The following is a 20,079-nucleotide window of genomic DNA, read 5'->3' as shown; positions in this document are numbered from 1 at the left end:
ACGCAAAATTGAGGAAGCTAGTTAAATGGAAATCAAAAGGACCAGTCACAAGAGTGAAATGTCTGTAAACTGCATGGAAACTATTTAAAAACATCATAATAAAGGCTCAAATTGAATTGAAGAAACAGAAAGAGGCCCCCCAAAATGCCACCATGGTTAAATAGCGGGGTAAAATAGGCAGTTAGAGACAAAAAGGCAGCCTTTAAAAATTGGCAGTGATTGTTAGCCAGGCTTCCTGCTTCTGATATTGGTAAAATAGATATTGCTGATAGTTCTTGAGTCTTTTGCTAGTTGCTCTTCAAATTCTTTTCTTGGCCTGCCTAATTATACTTCACTTGCCGGAGTTTATTGTCTTTCTATTTTCCTCAGTATAATTTGTCTTCCAATTTTTAAAGGTGACTTGCATCAAGGCGGGTGTTAAACAACCATTAGTCAGCGGAGGAGTTGTAAACAAGGAATTTATAAGAGTTGCACAAGCACCACACAATGAGGATTGCTCAACTCTATGACTCAGCAAGGCCCACTGGGACATGTTTGGGCCAGTATTTTCCAAGCACATGGACTGAGGGTATAAAATAGGGGACATCATGTGATTACCTTTCTCCTCCACCAGCTACGCTGACGGCAACAAGAATGCAGGGAAAACAAAGGCTTGAACTGAGGAGACTGGTTCCAGGTTGAGAAGGAAAGTCAGCCTGTGTATTAAGAACTTTAACCTACTTGCAACATCCAGTGGGATGAGAAAAGCTGTTTGACTCAACTCTGACTTAGTGTAAAAGTTTAGGATTTAGAAGCATATTTATTTTTTTATTTTCTTAAGTAACTATGTCTGACCTTTATGCCTACCACTTAGAATCATTTATACTCTATCTTTCTATAGTTAATAAACTTATTTTAATGTTTTATCCTTACCAGTGAGTTTGTCTAAAGTGCTTGGGAACTCTGCTCAGGTTACAAAGCCTGATGCATGCTCACTTTCCTTTGATGAAGTGGCAAACTAATTAATATGCTGGCGCTATTCAAGAGAAGGTCTCCATCAGTGTAGGATGGTATATTTCTGGGGTGCAAAGCTGGAGGCTTGGGAGCTTTGCTGGTGTTTCCCTGTGTATAGTTCATGAGTGGCTTGGAAAGCATTCATTCAACTAAGCTGGGTGTGCTTCTGCATGCTGGTGGCTGAGTGATAGCGCCTGGAGGGATTTGCTGCTTGTCATTAGCAAAGCATTGTGAGATACAGCCCATCTTGAGAGTTAAGGGGATGCAGCAGTCCCACAGTTCCAGGTTGTACCTGGGATCCTGTCACAAGTGAATGTAACACTCATTTTTTTAAAAAGGCTTCAGAGGTGACCCTGCCAGTTATAGACCAGTAAACCTAACTTCAGTACTAGGGAAATTGGTTGAAATTCTAGTAAAGAACAGAATTGTAAGACACATAGATGACCACAATATGTGGGAAAGAGTCAACACAGCTTTTGTAAAGGGAAATCATGCCTTACCAACATATTAGAAGTCTTTGAGGTGTCAACAAGCAAGTAGACAAGGCTGAGTCGGTTGGTACAGTGTACTTGGACATTCAGAAAGCCTTTGACAAGGTCCTTCACCAAAAGCTCTTAAATAAAGTAAGCAGCATGTAAGAAGAGGGAACTTCCTCTCATGGCTCAGTAACTGGTTGAAAGATAGGAAACAAAGGATAGGAATAAAGGGTCAATTTTCACAATGGAATGATGTAAATAGTGGGGGCCAATAAGGATCTGTACTGGAACCAGTTCTGTTCAACATACTCATAAATCATCTGGAAAAGAAGGTGGCAGACTTTGCAGAAGATACAAAATTACTCAAGAACATAAAGTCGAAAGCTGACAATAAAGAGTTACAAAAGGAATCTCACAAAACTGTGTGACTGGACAACAAGATGACAGATGGAATTAAACGTAGATAAATCCAAAGTAATACACATTGGAAAATATTATCCCAACTATACATACAAAATGATGGGTCTAAATTAGCTGTTACCACTCAAGAAAGAGATCTTGGTATCGTAATGGATAATTCTCTGAAAACATCTGTGCAATGTACAGCAGCAGTCAAAAATGCTAACTGAATGTTAGGAAACATTCGGGAAGGAATAAATAATAAAACAGAAAAATATCATACTGTCACTATATACCTCTATAGTATGCCTATACCTTGCATACTGAATGCAATTTTGGTTGTCTTCATCTCAGAAAAGCTACATTAGAAATGGAAAAGGTACAGAGAAGGGCAACCAAAATGATTATGGGGTATAGAACAGCTTCCATATGAGGAGAGAGTATAACTTTGACTGTTCAAAAAGAGATGACTAAGGAGGGAATATGTTAGAGGTGTATAAAATCATGACTGATGCGGAGAAAGTAAAGAAGGAAGTGTTATTTACTCCTCCTCATAACACAAGAACTAGGGGTCACCCAATGAAATTAATAGGCAGCAGGTTTAAAGCAAACAAAAGGAAGTAGGGAGATGCTTAGTCAAGGGGTGAGTGCCCTGCCAGATGGTTCAAAGACAGGTCCCTAAATCCAGACTACAGGTTTGGCAACTCCCTCTTCTTGGGATGCTAAGTGGAAATTGTCTCTTGGTATTAGGTGCCATTAGGACAACAAACCTCCTTCATAATGTTTAGCCCAGTGATTAGAGTACTCCTCTGGCATGTGGGAGACCCCACTGCAAGTCCCCCCTTTACCTGAGGGGGAGAATGGATTTGAAGAGGGCTCTTAACTCATTGGGCTCCCTGTCTCTCAGTTAGGCAACTACACTTTTTTTTTTAATGTAGCCCTTAGTGCCTTAGGCTTAGTATCCAATACTTAGATTTTATGAGTGAGACATGGACACCCCTCCCCCAAATTTGTGTGAAAAAGTTCATACAAAATTTTATGGCACAAGGAAACATGGGCTTGCATTTCAGAGTGTCTGAAACTGTCACTCTTTTTCTGCTAAACTAGCATTAAACAGTTACAATTTGCACTGTAATTTCAGTATAACCATTTGTACAGTTTTAAATCTGATATTTAAAAATGATGCATTTATTGGTGATTAAAGTATTTTTACAGGTCCTACTGAGAGCTGTTTTCCTGTTGTGTCTTCAATTAAGGACGAATAGATTTATATATATGGTTGCTAGTATCTCACATGTAATACACTATTGGCTTGTCCACACTGCAGTCCAGTGTGGACTCTGGAAGCGTGAATTGCAGCGCAGACCAAAGTGATGCATGCTAACTGCCCCATATGGGCCACTGCTGCCGTGAACTAAAATGTAGTTTGTTGCATTAATGTAGTCCTGTTTGAAGGAGGAGTACATTAATGCTAACTAGGTAACTTTTAGCTAATGCCAGCAGCATCCGCATAGGGTATTTAGTGTGCAGCACTTTGGTGTACTCTACAATTCACACCCCTTTCATCTGCAGTGCTGAGTAGTGTAGACACAGACTATATTAGAATTTTAAATAGAATCGGGGGGAAAATCTTCAAAAAGCTGATAGTGCAGCCTGGAAATATTGAATGGGAGTAGAATTTATACTTATATATATAACGCTGGGACGAGAGGTTGAAATCATGAGTAAGATAGTAGCTTGGTATCTCACTTAGCAGCCTCAACAATTAGAGCTTATTTTAGTGTCTGAAGAAAAGTTGGACCCACTTTTGAAAAGTATCGTGAACTTTAACATCCAGCTACCAGTATAATAATTTCTTATTAGGAGGATAGGTAGTGAAGATAAGAAAAAACTATAAGCAAGTACACACAGACCCCATTTTTTTTCTTCAAATGCGCCAAGACATATTCTGCCATTGAGTTCCAAGTGGACAAAGACAGAGTATAATATATGCAGTTACAAACATGACTCAAAATGTCTTTCAAGGTATCCTGACTCAAACACATAAAGAGAAAGTTTGCTATTTCATTTAGGTTCCTAGGCCCTGATCCTGAAAACATTTACATATGCACTTAACTTTCAACACATGAGCACTTATACTGAAGTAAATTGGACTGGTCACATGATTAAAGTTAAGCATTTGTAGGATAAGGGCCTTAGAAGCTAAAGATGGAAAATACCTTCTGTCTCACTCAGTCCATCATTGCACAAGTAAGCTACTAGCTCCTGATAGCAAAGTGGGTAAAGTTTTCAGCAGCTCCTAAGGCCGAGAGCCTCAAAAGTATTTAGACACCGAACTCCCAATGGGAGGATATGTGCCTAAGTGACTTTGGAGCCTAAATAATTTTCAAATGGGACTGAGGCACTTATGGCTACATACACAAAGGAACTTACATGGTGCAATGCTCAACATTGCAGCTCCTACCTCGTAGGCATGCTGCAACCTAGTGGAATACTCAGCCCCAACTTGGGCACCCAGGCTCCCTATACAATGCATGGGGAGAGTTAGGTGCCTAAGACAGGGATTCTTAGAAGCCTGCAGGCTGAGTGGGGAGCAGTCTAAGCTGGTCAAGAGTGAAATGCAGAGGAAAATGGGAGCCTTAGGGCTCATATTCACAAAGATAATTATCTTTGCTCTGGATTCTAACCCTAGAGTTAGGTGCCTAAGCAAAGTTAGTCTTTTCTCATGAAAAACAAGAGAAAGGCACCCACCCAATAGTGGCCAATAATCAAGAGCACTCACTTGCTCCAAAGGAGTGTGTGTGAAGATTCAAACTGCATCTCTTACATCACAAGTGAGTACACTAATCACCAGGCTATGGGTTATTCTGAGACTCTTTACATGCATGCCAGGCAGCCACCAGCTGCACCCCATACTCCAAATTCTCAACCTGCTCACTCCCGACCTTTGTGTGAATTAAGTGTGCTCTGAGGATTACTACTGGATTTGGCCTTGCAGGCAAGGGAATAACTAGTTTGAGAATCCCTTCAGGGTTTAGGCATAAACAATGGCTCATTAGCTGTGTGGTGGCACCAAGGGTGGCTGGCTTTGCACATGTCCACCAGTGAAAACTTAGGTGCATATAGAGATGTAGGTTCCTACAGGATTAGGTGGCAGTGTAACCCACACATCTCCTGGGTGTGGTGTTCTGTCTCATCAAGTGGCACCGAGACCACTTAGAGAGATAAAATGAATCTGCTCTACAGCCTAAGCCAGGGGTCGGCAACGTTCGGCACGCGGCTCGCCAGGGTAAGCACCCTGGCGGGCCGGGCCAGTTTTATTTACCTGCTGACGTGGCAGGTTCGGCCGATTGCGGCCCCCACTGGCCGCAGTTCACCGTCCCAGGCCAATGGGGGCGGCGAGAAGCCGTGGCCAGCACATCGCTCGCCCGCGCCGCTTCCCGCCACCCCTATTGGCCCGGGACGGCAAACCGCGGCCATTGGGGGCCGCGATCGGCCGAACCTGCTGCATCAGCAGGTAAATAAAACTGGCCCGGCCCGCCAGGGTGCTTACCCTGGCGAGCCGCGTGCCGAACGTTGCCGACTCCTGGCCTAAGCTAAGAGTCAGTTGGTTTTTAGCTCATGCTGTACAGGCTCATGCACTAAGCTTCAGAGATCCCCAGTTCAACCTCAAGTGGTGATGACCAGGGTCTGTCGGTGTTACAAGTGTGGCCTCATCCGGGATTTCAACTGGGAAGTCTCTGAAGCTCGGGATGTGCTTCCTCAGCTAGGGGAAGTATGTAACCCAAACACCTCCTGGGTGTGGTGTTCTGTCCCATCTAGTGGCACCGAGACCACTTAGAGAGAGAGAGTTAATGAGTCTGCTCTACAGCCTTACCTACTAGCCAGTTGGCTTTTAGCTCATGCTGTAGAGGGCCATGCACTAAGTTCCAGAGGTCCCTGGGGTGATTCTGCCCACCTATGACCTGGGTCTGCCAGAGTTACAGCAGCAGGACAGTGGTTTTGTGAATGTCACTGGTGTCAAATACTGGACATAGAGGCAGCTAGATACCCAAGTTCCTTTCTGAATATATCCCTTAGGAGCATAAGTTTCAGTGAAAGTCACTGGGACTTAGGATCCTCTGTGCCTAAGTCACTTTTGAAAATGAGACATAGGCTCTTAAATCAGGTAGGTGCTACAATGCTGAGTGGATCAATGCTTAAATACCTTTAAAACTCTGGGACTCAGTAGTTAAATCACAGTTGAAAATGAGATTTAGTACCTAGGTCACTTAAGCACTTCTGAAAATTTTACCCAGTATCTGACATGACCTATTATCACTCTTGAACTTATTAAAAATGCCAAGAAGAAGTGTCCACCTAGTAATCTATCTTAATGGAAAATCCAAACCTGAGATTTAAAATATATATGTGCAAGTAAGAAAAAACAAAAATTATAAGAATAGGTCATACAAGATGGAAATCTAAAATTAAATATTTAATTAGAACTTTGATTTTGCTTTCAAGATAGGTGTCATTGCACAGGCTATATTACAATATTTTTATAATATTTATTTGTTTTTGTCAAAAAAAGAATACTGTGTATTTTAACAGGCCACTTTAATATTAATACATGTGTAATAGGATCAGAACTGAAAATTAGCTAGAGATGGTACATTTTACATTATTGGGAAAATTACATTTTTTTTCTTTTGTATTGTAAAAACATTTATTTTAACAATTTACCTACATTAATCAAAAAAGTACAGCATATTTAATAATTTTACAAATTCTTCATAAAAAATATATCTCTGTACAAAAAGTTCTTTTGCACCTACTTCATGTCACAGCAGCATGTAGTGAAATGGCAGAATGGAATACTGGGAATGAAAATTAGATTGACTTGATCATAATGCCGGCATTCTTCCCCAACCTCCCCCCAATTACCCCCTCCCATAACAGCTTTTTTTTTGTTTACAAAATATTTTACACAAGAAAAAAAATTATTGCAGCTAGCCTGGAGAAAGGCAAGATGTGTGATACAAGCAGCAGTTTTAAACAGCTTTGAAGCACATAACCTGTTTTGTTTTTGTTTTTAAATTATAGCATGTATTCTTTGCCCATTGTATGGGTCTGGTCAACCTTGGGGAAGAGTCTTTTGCAGTTACCTCAGAAAGCAGATTTCCTCACTGCCATTATTTGACCGCTCCACAACTTTGTAAAAGATTCAGTTTGATGAAGCACCATGTAAAATTGCGCATACACACAACCCTCCATCACATAACTGCAGGAGTCAGAGATCTAACCCAATCAGTGCAATGAACATATAATAGAAAAGGAGGGACCACAGAGGGTTACACACTGAACTGAGAACAAAATGAGATCGTTTTTTATCTGGGCCCAACCCTGAAGTTCCTGTACAGAACACAGTCCCAATTACTCTCAAAGGGTGTTTTGACTGCATTAGGTCAGCATGCTGAAGCTCATAATGTCCCATAACAATGGTCCGATCCAGAATCTGTTTACTCAGGCAAGCAGTCCTTACATACCCCTTTAGAGCTAATCACCTGAGAAAGGATTAGCAGGAACAGGACTCTATAAAATGAAATGTAAAATAATTCATTCTGATACCTCTGTTTTCTTTTATGAATCCCTCCTCCTTTCCCCGTGATCCTCAATGTACATAGATCACTGGCCAGCAGGACAGAAAGTTAGGATTAGACAGAGTCAAAACAGGCTATTTAGTTAGCATTTTAATCTCTTTTGAATTACTCAAGTTTGGGATTTTTCCTGTCATTGCCACCACAAAACACCTCCCAAGACAGTAGTACAAAATTTTCAAAAGCTGACAAAAATCTTAGGTTTCTGAATCCACAGATGGGATCTCAGTTTAGCTGCTAATGACCTGACCCATTATGCTGCGGGAGGCTCTCTCTCAACTAAGTAAATTCCTGTGCAATGCGGCAGAAATGGGAGGAAATGGAGACAGATTTTGATCTGATCATTTTTGGTCTTTTTCAGAAAATGTGCAGATCTCTGGGATGTGACACACAAATATAAATTCATATGCAAAACTACCACCAACAAAAATGAAGAGGGAACGGTCTGAAAAGGATTATTTATTAAATGATCTTGGTATTTTCTTACTCATGTGAAGAAAATAACTGCTGGAGGCCCTAGGATACTTTATAGTATTGCTGGTATTTGCCATCTAAAAGATGTAGCATTCTTTAAACTGATCAAGAATTACTTTTGAAATTTCTTCTGTGCTACAGCATTAGCTGAGAAATCATCAGTTGGGTTAACACTTCTTTTTGGTGTTATGTTGAATAGCCAGACTCTCCCCACATTGAATTCAGAAACATTTTTTATAATCATGAATGATAAATTTGGATTTCAGAATTTAAAAATAGATTTTTTTTAGAACTGAAGTACAAAACAACTCAAAGTTTTTGAGCTCAATATGTCTGATGAAATATCATTTGTTTTTAATTATTCCCTGCAATTTGACAATTTTCAAGGAATATTTCAATCAATCTAATCATTAATATATTTGTTTCCTAAAAAAATTACCAATAGTCCTAAACAAACATTAGCTGCATTACTCTCAACAATTCATACTTACAAATCTCAAAATTTCTCTGTCAAACTGTATGAGTACAAAAGCAATCAGTGTGTTTAAAAAAAATAAAAAAAAAATAAAGAAACAGCAAAGACAGCTGAATATTTCTCTTTTGTTCTGCGTAGAAAATTAATGATAGCTTGTTATAGACAATTTGCATTGGGTTTACATATGCTACTGTAATGTGTTTTAGTTCAGTGTAACATCAGAAAATGATGTCATATCATAAGAAAAAATGGAAAAAATGCAAAAGGGAAGACTGTATTGTGAGCGCAAGCTCACGGGCTTTATGAGCTATCTAAAATAAATTACTATTCACATTTGTACATGGCAAGCAGCAATAGCTGCTAACCCCCCTGCTGTTAAATTGTATGATACTGACAATAATGACTGATTTTGGAAGAAAATATTATTGGAAATGAAGATTTACTAGAAATTGGGTCTTTCTGGCTGGAAGTCTCCAGTGATTTGTACTGATGTCTACAGAGAAATTTAGAAAATGAAAAAGAACAAAATTAAATTCTCTTCCATAGCACAAGTGTTTTAATCTTTTTTAAAGTATGGGGGTCATACTCTACCACACAAAGTCAACTTACTATGGAATGTTTTGCTTGTCCAAGAGTGAGTGAATATTTATATACAATGGATTGTGTATATAAACCCTGTATGTTTTTTTACCAGTATCTTACTCAGTCATTCATAACACACTAGTGCAAAAAATTGTGCATTAACATTTTGCAATACAACAGGTGACTGGGAAATTTGCAAACCGCCCTATGTATGAACATCTGAGATGTACCGTAGGTTGCTTTAATTGTAACAAGATTTCAATGGTAAAGCATTTGTAGGTGTGTGCAACCTTGACGAAGGTTGTCTTTTCCTTCAAGAAAGCTTTTTTCTTCAGAATGTTCCTATTCTTGGGGATAATCTGTGGTGCTATCATTTGTCACAGTACCCAAAGGATTTATCCAAGTGCCCAGAAGATTGCATTGAAAGGCATCCAGCCACATACAAATATGAAAGTCTGAGGCATTAAATATAACAAATAGGCATGACTTGACAGTCTTCCTTAGAGTGTGCCTTAATCTGAAGCCGATGCAGCCAGGCATTTTAATCCACTTTTAAGACGAAAAAATATTCTTTTTCTGATCCCCAGAAGACTGTCACATTTTACCAGAAAATTTAGCTGCATGTATGCCAACAGAAGATGTTAAAGATTACAGCAGCAAAGCCAAGAGAAGAAGGAAAACTGGTATATGGCACCAAAGGAATTACTGCTTGTCCATAAGAGGTATGGCTATGAATCAGTCATATTGGGCACTGAAGGCTATACCACTGTACAAACTGTGTTTAGAGTCGTGTCAAACCTCACAGCCTTTGCCTCTGTGGGCTTTAAGTTTGTGTCATACATGGGATTTTCAAATGAAGCCTGTCCATTACTGTTTTCATGACCAGCATATCCATTGTACTGTACTTTTGGTCTTGTTCTGAAAAAAGAGAAAGAAAAAATAAACATAATCAATAAAAATTAAAAATAAAATTTCATAACTACTGCAAGTTTTTGTAATTATTGCAGGTGATCCATACTAGTTTTGCAACAATTCCTAATGGTGATAGAGGAAGCTCACCTCACAAAATATTAGCAACTATGGGAACTATGTATAAGAAGTATTGAAGTATGATGAGAAGAAAAATTTCTAGGAGTGAGCTGACACTAAAAAGAACAGAAACAATGTAGGCCAAACATACGTATACATTTTCTCTAGCAAAATCTATCTGTAGCATGATAACTTTATAGTCTGTTTTCAATGCCAATAATGACAGCCAAAACAGAAGAGAGAGATGGAATAGGGAAGGGATGAAAAATCATCAGTACTAGTACTTAATATATTCTATTGACATCTTCATTTTAAGACTCGTACAGCCCTACAACTGCCATAAGCAGAATGGGGGAGAAAAAACTTCTTATTCCTCTGCAGAATTTAAGCACTTAGTTCAACTTTAGTAAAATAAACTTTTTGTACAATTATTCTAAAGTTACTGTGATATTTTTTACAGGATTTTAGTATCAGAATCACAGGAGCACATTTAATTAGCCAATTTCCCTGGATCTCTGAAGCAGGAGGGTTTCATTTTTTTTCCCTACCACCATCTTAGTCTGGGCACCAGAACTGGGAAGGAAAGTGGATAATCCATATATTCTATAGGAAAATTAATGAGTAGAGCAGAGAATTGAGAAAGAGAGTATGGAAAGATGGAGGAGATTTTTGTTAAATTGATTGAAAAATATTAGATAAACATTTTCAGACTGGGCTCCTAAAGTTAGGCATCCAACTCCATATTTAGACATGTAAATAAGAGGCCTACTGTTCAATAAAACCTTGGTACTAACATGTCCCACAGGCAACAAGGCCACTTATTTAGCTGCTTTACTATGGATTTATGTGCCCAACTTTGGACAACCAAGTTGGCCAATATTCACAGAATTTGATATGACAGCAGTTATCATAAAGATGAATTGTCCTTTGAGACCCAGTTCTCTTTTGTGGATACCATTTACTTACACATCATAATGTAAAAAAAATTATAAATCTTTAAAGATGTTACACTTTTATTCAAGAAAGTATTAAACCAACACTAAAACCAAATAAATTAATTGCACAGCCCGTAGATGTGCAATACAGATGATGCCATACTATAGTGAATTAATTTTAACTTTGCATCCCTCAGCACTTATGAGGTATCTAAAAATAGGTATCTAAAAATATCTTTAAAAAGTTTTGTAGGTAGCTCCCAAACCTCTTTCACTTCAGTTGCAATGCTGTCTGAATTGGGGAAGAAAAATCAATCAGGAATTGTACAATGTAGAGGTTTGGTTTTAATAAATATTAAGAAAAATATCTAAGAATGAAACTGTTGGCAAAGGCAGAGTGGAACCATAAACTTTTTGTAAATGATTTAATTGTAGATAGTAATTAAGAGATCATCTATCCAGATTATTTTTTGTTTTAAAGTTCTCAACTCTTCCACATTGATAACCTGAACATAATTCTGCAATTTGTAAAGTACTATTTTCTTTCCATTTAGAGACAGAAACTTGGTGTTTCTCCTCCCTTGGTGTTCACACCTCAACTGCTAGCAGAGCACCTCACCCTCCCTGATTGAACTAACCTCGTTATCTCCATACTGATTTATACCTGCCTCTGGAAATTTCCATTACTTGCGTCTGATGAAGTGGGCATTCACCCATGAAAGCTTATGCTCCAATACTTCTGTTAGTCTTAAAGGTGCCACAGGACCCTCTGTTGCTTTTCACAGATTCAGACTAACACGGCTACCCCTCTGATTGCACTGGCTATCTCTCCAATCCCTCAAGCAGCCTAGCATCCTTAAAGCTACACTCCCCCTGGGCTGTGAGTTTAAAGCGACCTTCATTTCTCTCCCCCAGCTGAGAGCTCAGTGCTGTGCCTCTAAGAAGCCTTTCTAATACTGAGATGTCAATGGATATTCTTTTGTTTTCCTATGGACCTGTGTGTCAATAATCAATTTCGTAGATTCTGAAACTGACACTGAAAATCTGTCTAAAACTCTTGGTTTATTGGAATAGCATATGTAGAAAATACAGAAAAGGAAAAATGGTCAGTCAGATATCAAGTTAACAAGTAACATTTTCATTCATTTATTTGTATTTGATACGAACAGACAGGGCTGCATAAACAATATAAATACAGCTATTCTCCTGAAGACCAAGTTTAAACACTCTCATTAAATTTTTTGACTAAGTAGAAAGGAAAAATCTCAATTCTTTAGCCTCCAGTGTTCATATAACACATAACAAAACTCCTTAAACTAGTCTCCAATAAGACCTTTTTGCTGTAAGTCTAGTACAGTTCTGCTGAATTTAGTTTAATGCTCAGATCCCCCTACCTAACAATCGATTCATAGTCTGGCAGCTCTTGCCTTTCACTTTCCAGCTTCCAAGATGATCTCCTGTGGGTTCCTTGACACTGTACAACAGATTTTCACGTTGTGGAACTGGATATGACTGGGAATGAAGACTCTGAGGGCAGCACAATTTCTCCCAGAAGTAGATTCTTGACTGGAGATCTAAGTGTTCTCCTTAAACAGTCTTTTCAGTCAAATACACGGTTAAACTCCAGGATCTATAACATTTTCACTGGAGTCCACAACTCCAAACCCCTTAGCAATTTCTTGCCATACCATCTAATTCTGAGTTAGGGGGACAACAGTGTTATGAAACTATGGCATAGGTCAGTGATGGACTTCACTGTGCATTCTTGCGATTATGAAATATCATGATGAAATGAAAATGAAGAAAAAACGTATGGTAAATACCATTTTGAAGATTGTTGGTTTGCAAACCAACTGTTTACAATGCTTTACTAGAAGAAAGTAATGCTGGTGAAGGCCAGAATGGTATTGCTGCTGGTCACAAAAAGATGTTCTGTTCCAGAAAGGTCTAATCCAATACTACCCAATTTGTAGTAGCAAAATTATGTTAGATGCAAATATGCGGGTTTTTTAACCAAATTTCTGACAAAATAGATGGATTTACGTTCACATTATCTACTCAACATGCATAATTTTCATATTAGCAGAAGCTATGCCAATTCTAGAAGTAATTTTCCTAAGCTTACTCAGCAGGTACTGTAAGTAGTCTCATTATGGGCTGTTCCCTCAGGGGATTTATGGATTTCCTAGCTTTTATAATTAATACTCATAAGCACTTTGAAAGAAGCATCATATATTCTATTTAATAAAGTCCTAAAATGAATGAATAAATTATCTGACATGAGATTTCAATCTGATTCAGTCTAACCAACCAAGAAGGTTTACAGCTCTTTGCTCCTTAACACAATGATTCATTTCTCTAAGAGTTCACCATTAAGAACTGCTCTGTATTGAACCCCTATGTGGAAGATTGCAGACATATTTGTCATTTCAGAGTAGATGAGATTATTAAAAAGTTTTACCATGATGTTCTGCAGTTAACAGAACATTTGCCCATTCAAATTAATATAAAAACCTAGTTAGGTTATTGAAAATATGACATTCACAGTACCTGTGTTTGTAGAGGTAAAATGCAAACCCTGATAATATTAGAGCAAAGAATGGTACCAGGATGGCAGCTGCAACAGAACTGCTGTTTGTGCCATAATAGTGATTTGAATGATCTGCATCTGTGCTTAAAGGACCTGAAAATAAAGGAAAGAGAAGAGGTAAAATCTCTAATTTTCCACCATACGATATGTGAAAATTCATTTATTTTCTCCTGTAATAAAGAATGAAGTGTTTTATGCTGAGGTATGTGGGGTAGAGCTGGGACTTGCATTTAAATTTGAAATAGATTTCAAAATATGTTACATTAAAGCATTTCTCATTAATAACCATCGATAGTGATTTGAAAGCAACCTTTATCAAGTCAAGTAATTTTTGAAAGATTTAAAAATATTCATCATATGATATTATTTTACAAGATACTGCAATAATACACTTACTAACTTTGTAAATACAAAAGATTATTATTTATATTGCAGAAGTGATCTAAGGCCACCATCAGGATTATCTTGGTGGTTATATATATAGAAACACACCAAAGACTTTACAATCTAATTTGAAAAAAATCATAATCAGTGAATATGGCAAACCCTAAAATGGAAGGAGGAAGGGAGAATACAGGCAATGGTAAGTTAGATATACGTACTACTCGATGGTTCACATGAAAAAAATGGAAAGGACAATTATATAACATATAATTATGACAGAATCATTATCATTTTAGAGTCATTTTTACAGTGAAAAAGAAAAGTGATCATAACTGAGGATGAAAAAGCACTTTCAGCTGCAAGCAATTTTTTGAACACCAACTCCAGCCCCCTAAACTTTACGAACAAACAAACCTTTTCTTCCTGAAGTTCTGTATTTGCAGTAAGGATGTAGAGGGAAAGAGGGGAATCAGACAAGCTGCTTTGGTACGATGATATTTTTATGAAATGTACTTTTGTTAGTGTTCTAACACTTTTTGTACTATCTATTTTATTTATTACTACTATGTGTAATTTAGGGCTCAATTCAACTCCCAGTGAAGTCATGGAAAATCTCCCAGAAATCTATGGATCAGCTGGACTGGTGACATGGCTCACCTCTTAGGTGAAAAATACTGGAATTATACATTTTTCAATATCTGAATTCTCCATCAAGTTCTGGCAGTTTATAAACTTCTCCAAAGATATGGTGAAGAGAAGACTATTTTCAAGATAATAAACTATTTACCATGGTTTGTGTTAATCTGAGGTATCTTTATTGAAGTCAAACTTCAACATAGTGCTGCTATGTGCAAGTAAAAATTATTGGTCTTCAATGCACCAGTATTTGCTCTATTTTGATTGCTGGGAGGAACATTTGTGTATTTACATGGATATATTATTAACATTTTGTACATGTATGCTGAGCCTTTAAAATGAAGTGTGTGTATGTGTAAGTGTGTAATTATGACAATTATACAGCTATATAATGAGCTGTAAATGATCCTTTGGATCCACTTTGGTCTATGGTGCTCATTGTCATCAATATCTCTGAGAACATGTTAGCTAACTTGTTGATCTTATGATTCAATACATTGTCATCATTGTAAGTTAAAGCTAGAGTCTTATTTTTGGGGCTTTTGTTGATTTAAACTAAATTAAAATTATGTGATCATTAGCACATTTTTTACTGCTAGTCTAAAACAGAGAAATCTCTCCTGGAGTTGGGCATTGCCACTACATACGGTAAATGTTCCAAGGAAGTCTTAATTACCTATCAAGACTATGTAGACATTGTAAAGCTCCTGTTGCACTCTCAGTAGAGCAAGTTTGCAAATTTTAGCCTAAGTTTTCAACTTACAATTGGTGTTTTTCAGCTTCATGATAATGCTCACAGCATCATTTTACTAAAAAATCTGACAAAGTAATGAGTGACACTAGTAAAACAGGAGCAAATTGTAAGAGACTATAAACCAGTTTAAATTCTTTTTTAATTCCAATTTGACAATTAGCATGAAAAAGTTAATGGTTACAAATGAAATGTCATAGACAGATCTTCTAGCAGTGCAAAGGAGTGGTTTAACTGCTAATGAAGAACCTAGAGGAATCCTGGTGTGGTGCTGCCAAGGAAGTCTCCTACCTCTCCTTACTGCCAGCACTAATGTGAAAAAGGAGGGGTGGAGGAAAGGGTGTGTGTACACCAGCAGTCCCCAGCTGCCAGAAAGACCTTTTAGAACTATGAGCAGTGAAAGTAAAATAAAGCAGCCTGGGGCTGTTTTATGTTTAAATGTTAACTATGGACGATCTATTACCTACTCTCAAATCAGTAATACAAACTGGTTTATGTGCTCTTGCAGTGGACTCCCACACTATCAATGTCACAAATGCCATCTCATGTTTTAGATGGCTCAGAAATACCATTTGTAATTACGAAAGCTTAATTCTCACCCACATGTCATTTTAATCATGAGGAGAGATGCTGCCTATGTTTCAGACTGGGCTTTGGAAAAATGTATACTGTCTTCTTTCCAGGAAAGAGGCTTTTCTATAATTCCCAATTTTATCAATTTTTATTCATGTAAGTCACTCAACATTATCTCAACATAGTCTATTCTATTTATCATGAATGACTTTAGAGTTGGTTGTGATTAAAACTATCCTGATGTGAAGTGTGTACTTCTTCCGACAGAGTTATCATCATGACAAATGAGAAAACCCATTGTGCTTCTCAATCTTCTGCAAATACTGATGATTGCTAGCAAGACTTAAAACAGAAAATATCTACATGGCAATACAAAAAAAGAAAAAGAATCCATAGATAGGTTAAAAGATAATTCAAGTCTCTTTTCACTATTAAAGAAGCATACCTTATCATTCAGAAACTACCTTATTTCATAGACTAATTAATATACTTCAGTAATATGGGCAAGCTGTAAGATTATTACTATTTTATTAAACATTATATAGATGTTAACATCAATATTCAATTCATTTGGAAATATTATTTGGCTGATATGAAAGGGAGGTTACGTACAGTAAATGGAGTTATCCAAATATATTGCCTCTATAGAACCATACTTTAAAATTTGCAGCCTTGTCTCTCAATCTTAGAACCATTTTAAAACAATTTTACTCTTGGGGTGTAAACTTATTCAATATTCCCATGGATTCATGGATACCAGCCACGAGATACACTTCTAACAGTTGTCCTCAGTTCCTCTCCTCCTAATCTGAACAAGCTACACTATCCTAAGGAAGGCTCACAGTGGCTGTGTGAGGCAATATTTTCAGGAAACTAGTAATTGGGAAGTTTTTCTCATGAAATTGCCATGATAGAAGGTTTTAAAGAAGCAATTCCAATGAGTAATGATTCAGGGTAATCTTCTTGGAACAAAAATCCCCTACGGTTCCAGAGATGAGTAAATGTGATAACTGGACTCTATGTGACATGGTTTTCCCCTCTCCTTGCCCCTCCATGAGATGGGAACAAGCTTGCAAGAGCCTGGGAAAGAATCTTCCTGAGCTGCTACTGAAACCTGGTCTGGAGTGTAAGCTGCTGGAGCCAGAGTCTGAGCTCCTGCCTGCACGCTGCGCTCTGGAGGAGCAGCTCAGTTTTGAAGGTCCAAAGCCTGCACTGTCTGCCCACTGACACTGTGGTGCCCCAGGGTGCCTCACTCATCACCCTTGTAGCCCAGGGTCTAGAACCAGCTGCCTGTCCCCACCCCAACTTGCCAGACAGCCACTGCAGAGCTGTAAGCCCCCGTTCCAAGCAGTCTGCCCTGAAGAGCATCCCATAACAGCTTGTTCAGAGTTACGAACAACCTCCATTCCCGAGGTGTCCACAACTCTGAGGTTCTACTGTATATGAGACATCAAAGGCTACTACACAAGATGCATGTCTAAACAGGTCCTGGTGCTCTGCTTTCATAATATGTCTGTAAGAATCAGGGAAGAGGGTCTCTCTCTCTCTCACAAGCACACACACATACAGAAATAGACACACACAGATGAAAAGACAGAGCAAGTAAACATAGGGGAGTTCTGGAAAAATGTGACGGGATATTGGGTTAGATCCTCAGTTGGTGTCAAATGGCATAGTGTCAAATGGCATGAAACTAATGGAGCTATAGCAATGTACACCTTCTAAGGACATGTCACACAGACAGGGATGCTTGCTTCAGCCTCCTTAGCACTGGGTTGATGTATATGTACATACTAATGGTACTTAAACAGCTTTAGAATTGTTCCAGGGTCACAAGGTCATCATGTCTACAGTGGGATTTGATTAGGCATTTCTATGAGGGAGAATACCTAGTTTTTGACCAGCTGCTAGCACATTCAAATTTACAGCTGCAATATACTTCAGACTAAGAATCAGTCTGAATTTTAGACACCCAAATAGCATCCCACCCTAAACACATATTCACATGCACACAAACAAGCAAACACATACTGAATAATATTAAAAATCTGTTTGACTTTGTTCTTAAATTCAAAGGGCTAAGCTCTCAGAACTATGTAATTTATTTGGTTGAATAGAAATTGGTTTAGCAACATGTGACAGCCTCACTACTTTGAAAAAGTCATTTAAAGCAAAATAATCATCATATATTACTGCATGAACATTTGCACTGATGTTCTTTATAGGAGCATCCTATGTTCATCTCATTAGGTTGCTATAGCATCAAAAATGAGATGGTAACATGACATAGTTCAATTAGAATTTTAATTATATATTTCAACTAAATTATTAAGTAGTTTAGACCATTTGTAAGTTTTATGGTAGTAATACCCTAAAATAAATATGCTTTCTTCAATTAGGATGCTGGCACAGTCATTTGATGCCTTCACTGTTAAAAGTCCCAAATAGATAAAACACAGTGTAGTTCCATAAATGCATTCTTACCTTGCCTTTGGAGCATAAATTTTCCGAAGTCTTTTCCATGCATATCACCTTGGTAAGTAAACATACCTCTTTCAAGCCCTGATGATACCTAGAGGATATTAAAATAGGAAGAAGATGTCTGAAACAAATAAGTAATAATCACTTCTGTGGTTTGCTGTATATCCATTCTAATTGGGCTGTATATCCATTCTAATTATTTGGAGTCAGTCATAGTTTAGTCATTTTTGCCCTTTGACAAGTAAAGGTAACATTTATGCTTCAATCTATAAATGTTAAAAAATCATAGCTATTAACTTAATGAAGGTTTTAAAAAATAACAGTTGAAAATGACATTTTCATTTTGAACAAGAGTCTTGCATACAATGGAAATTCTTAAAATCTTAAATGTTTATCTTTCCACTTGACTTAGATAACTAAATTAGTATATGCATTTAGAAAATTGCTACATTTTCGGTATGCAGAGTACTTTCTATACTAAATATTGTAAAGGACAAGAGAATATAACAGAGAGTGAAGAAACTTTATCTATTTGCCTAAAGTAAAAATGACAAATCTTTATGAGTTATCACTAGAACTAGATGAAATTTTTCAAATAAATAACTTTTTGTCAAAAAATGCAGCTTTTGGGCCACTGAAACGATTTGTGAATTTAAACTGAATTTAGCAAATAGTTTCATCTGAAATTTTTTTTAATTGAAAAAGTAATTTCAAAATGATGTTTACTTTTGAAATTTATTTAAAATGCAAAACAGAACAGAAATAAAATGCAATAAAAAAATCAGGAAATAAAAAGGTTTCAGTCAAACAAAAAGTTTTGTTTGACCCAAAATTATTTTCTTTTGGAGAGTAAAACAAAAAATTTCCATTTCAGGTCTACCTGAAACATTATTTTTCTAGTTTGGCCACAGAAGCAAAATAAAAATAAATAATTTGCTCTGCTCTAGTCACTGCTGAGTATGGAGCAAAAGAAAATGCCAGGGTATTGCAACAAGTGGGTGAAATTTATAAGTGAAATCAAATATAAGATATAGAAAATAACTCTCTAGATGTCAGCATAACAGCTACACATCGGCATTAGTGAATCTGAGTCACAGCTGTGTTATTTCTGAATAAGGGAAGACAATTACTGCATCACATACACAGTCCATTAGCCTATATTTCTGTACCTTCATAACTTCATTCTTGCATTCTTAAAGGCAACAACACTCCTCAACATATTATTAAAGTACACTTAATTATCCATAGAACAACAATAAAAAAGTGATGTTAATAAAAGAAAAAAACCTCATGTATTTGTTCTAAAACAAACCACAAACATAGGAAAATATGTATATCAACCTTTTTTTACAGTGTAGAAGAGATGTTAATATTTCAGAGAATATGGAAACAGTATATACATTTAAGAACATAAGAATGGCCCTACTGGGTCAGACCAAAGGTCCATCTAGCCCAGTATCCTCTCTTCCGATAGTGGCCAGTGCCAGGTGTCTCAGAGGGAATGAACAGAAGAGGTAGTTATCAAGTGATCCATCCCCTGTCACTCATTCCCAGCTTCTGGAAAACAGAGGCTAGGGACACACATTTCTCTTAGAAAAAGAAAAATATGGGTATGTTCTAAACATTGCTGTGTTCAACAATCATAATAAAAAAGATATAGGA

At 37.4% G+C, this 20,079-nt stretch overlaps 1 protein-coding gene across 1 annotated transcript in view; it reads right to left on the bottom strand.

The window, feature by feature from the left end:
• Positions 1-6,369: 6,369 nt before the first annotated feature.
• Positions 6,370-20,079, bottom strand: part of LOC117875514 (CUB and sushi domain-containing protein 1-like) — a 1,845,931-nt gene continuing 1,832,221 nt past the window's right edge. Inside the window, exons 64-66 of the mRNA XM_034766897.1 lie at positions 18,421-18,508; positions 13,553-13,685; positions 6,370-9,956 (exon numbers count right to left, since the gene is read on the bottom strand). Coding sequence (XP_034622788.1) covers positions 9,797-9,956; positions 13,553-13,685; positions 18,421-18,508 — 381 coding nt within the window. The 3' untranslated portion in view covers positions 6,370-9,796. The remainder of the gene's footprint in view (positions 9,957-13,552; positions 13,686-18,420; positions 18,509-20,079) is intronic.

This window comes from Trachemys scripta, chromosome 3 (genome assembly GCF_013100865.1).
Source record: "Trachemys scripta elegans isolate TJP31775 chromosome 3, CAS_Tse_1.0, whole genome shotgun sequence".
Taxonomy (NCBI): domain Eukaryota; kingdom Metazoa; phylum Chordata; order Testudines; family Emydidae; genus Trachemys; species Trachemys scripta.
Note: the sequence above shows the minus strand (reverse complement) of the source record. Positions and strands in the feature narration are given on the sequence as shown.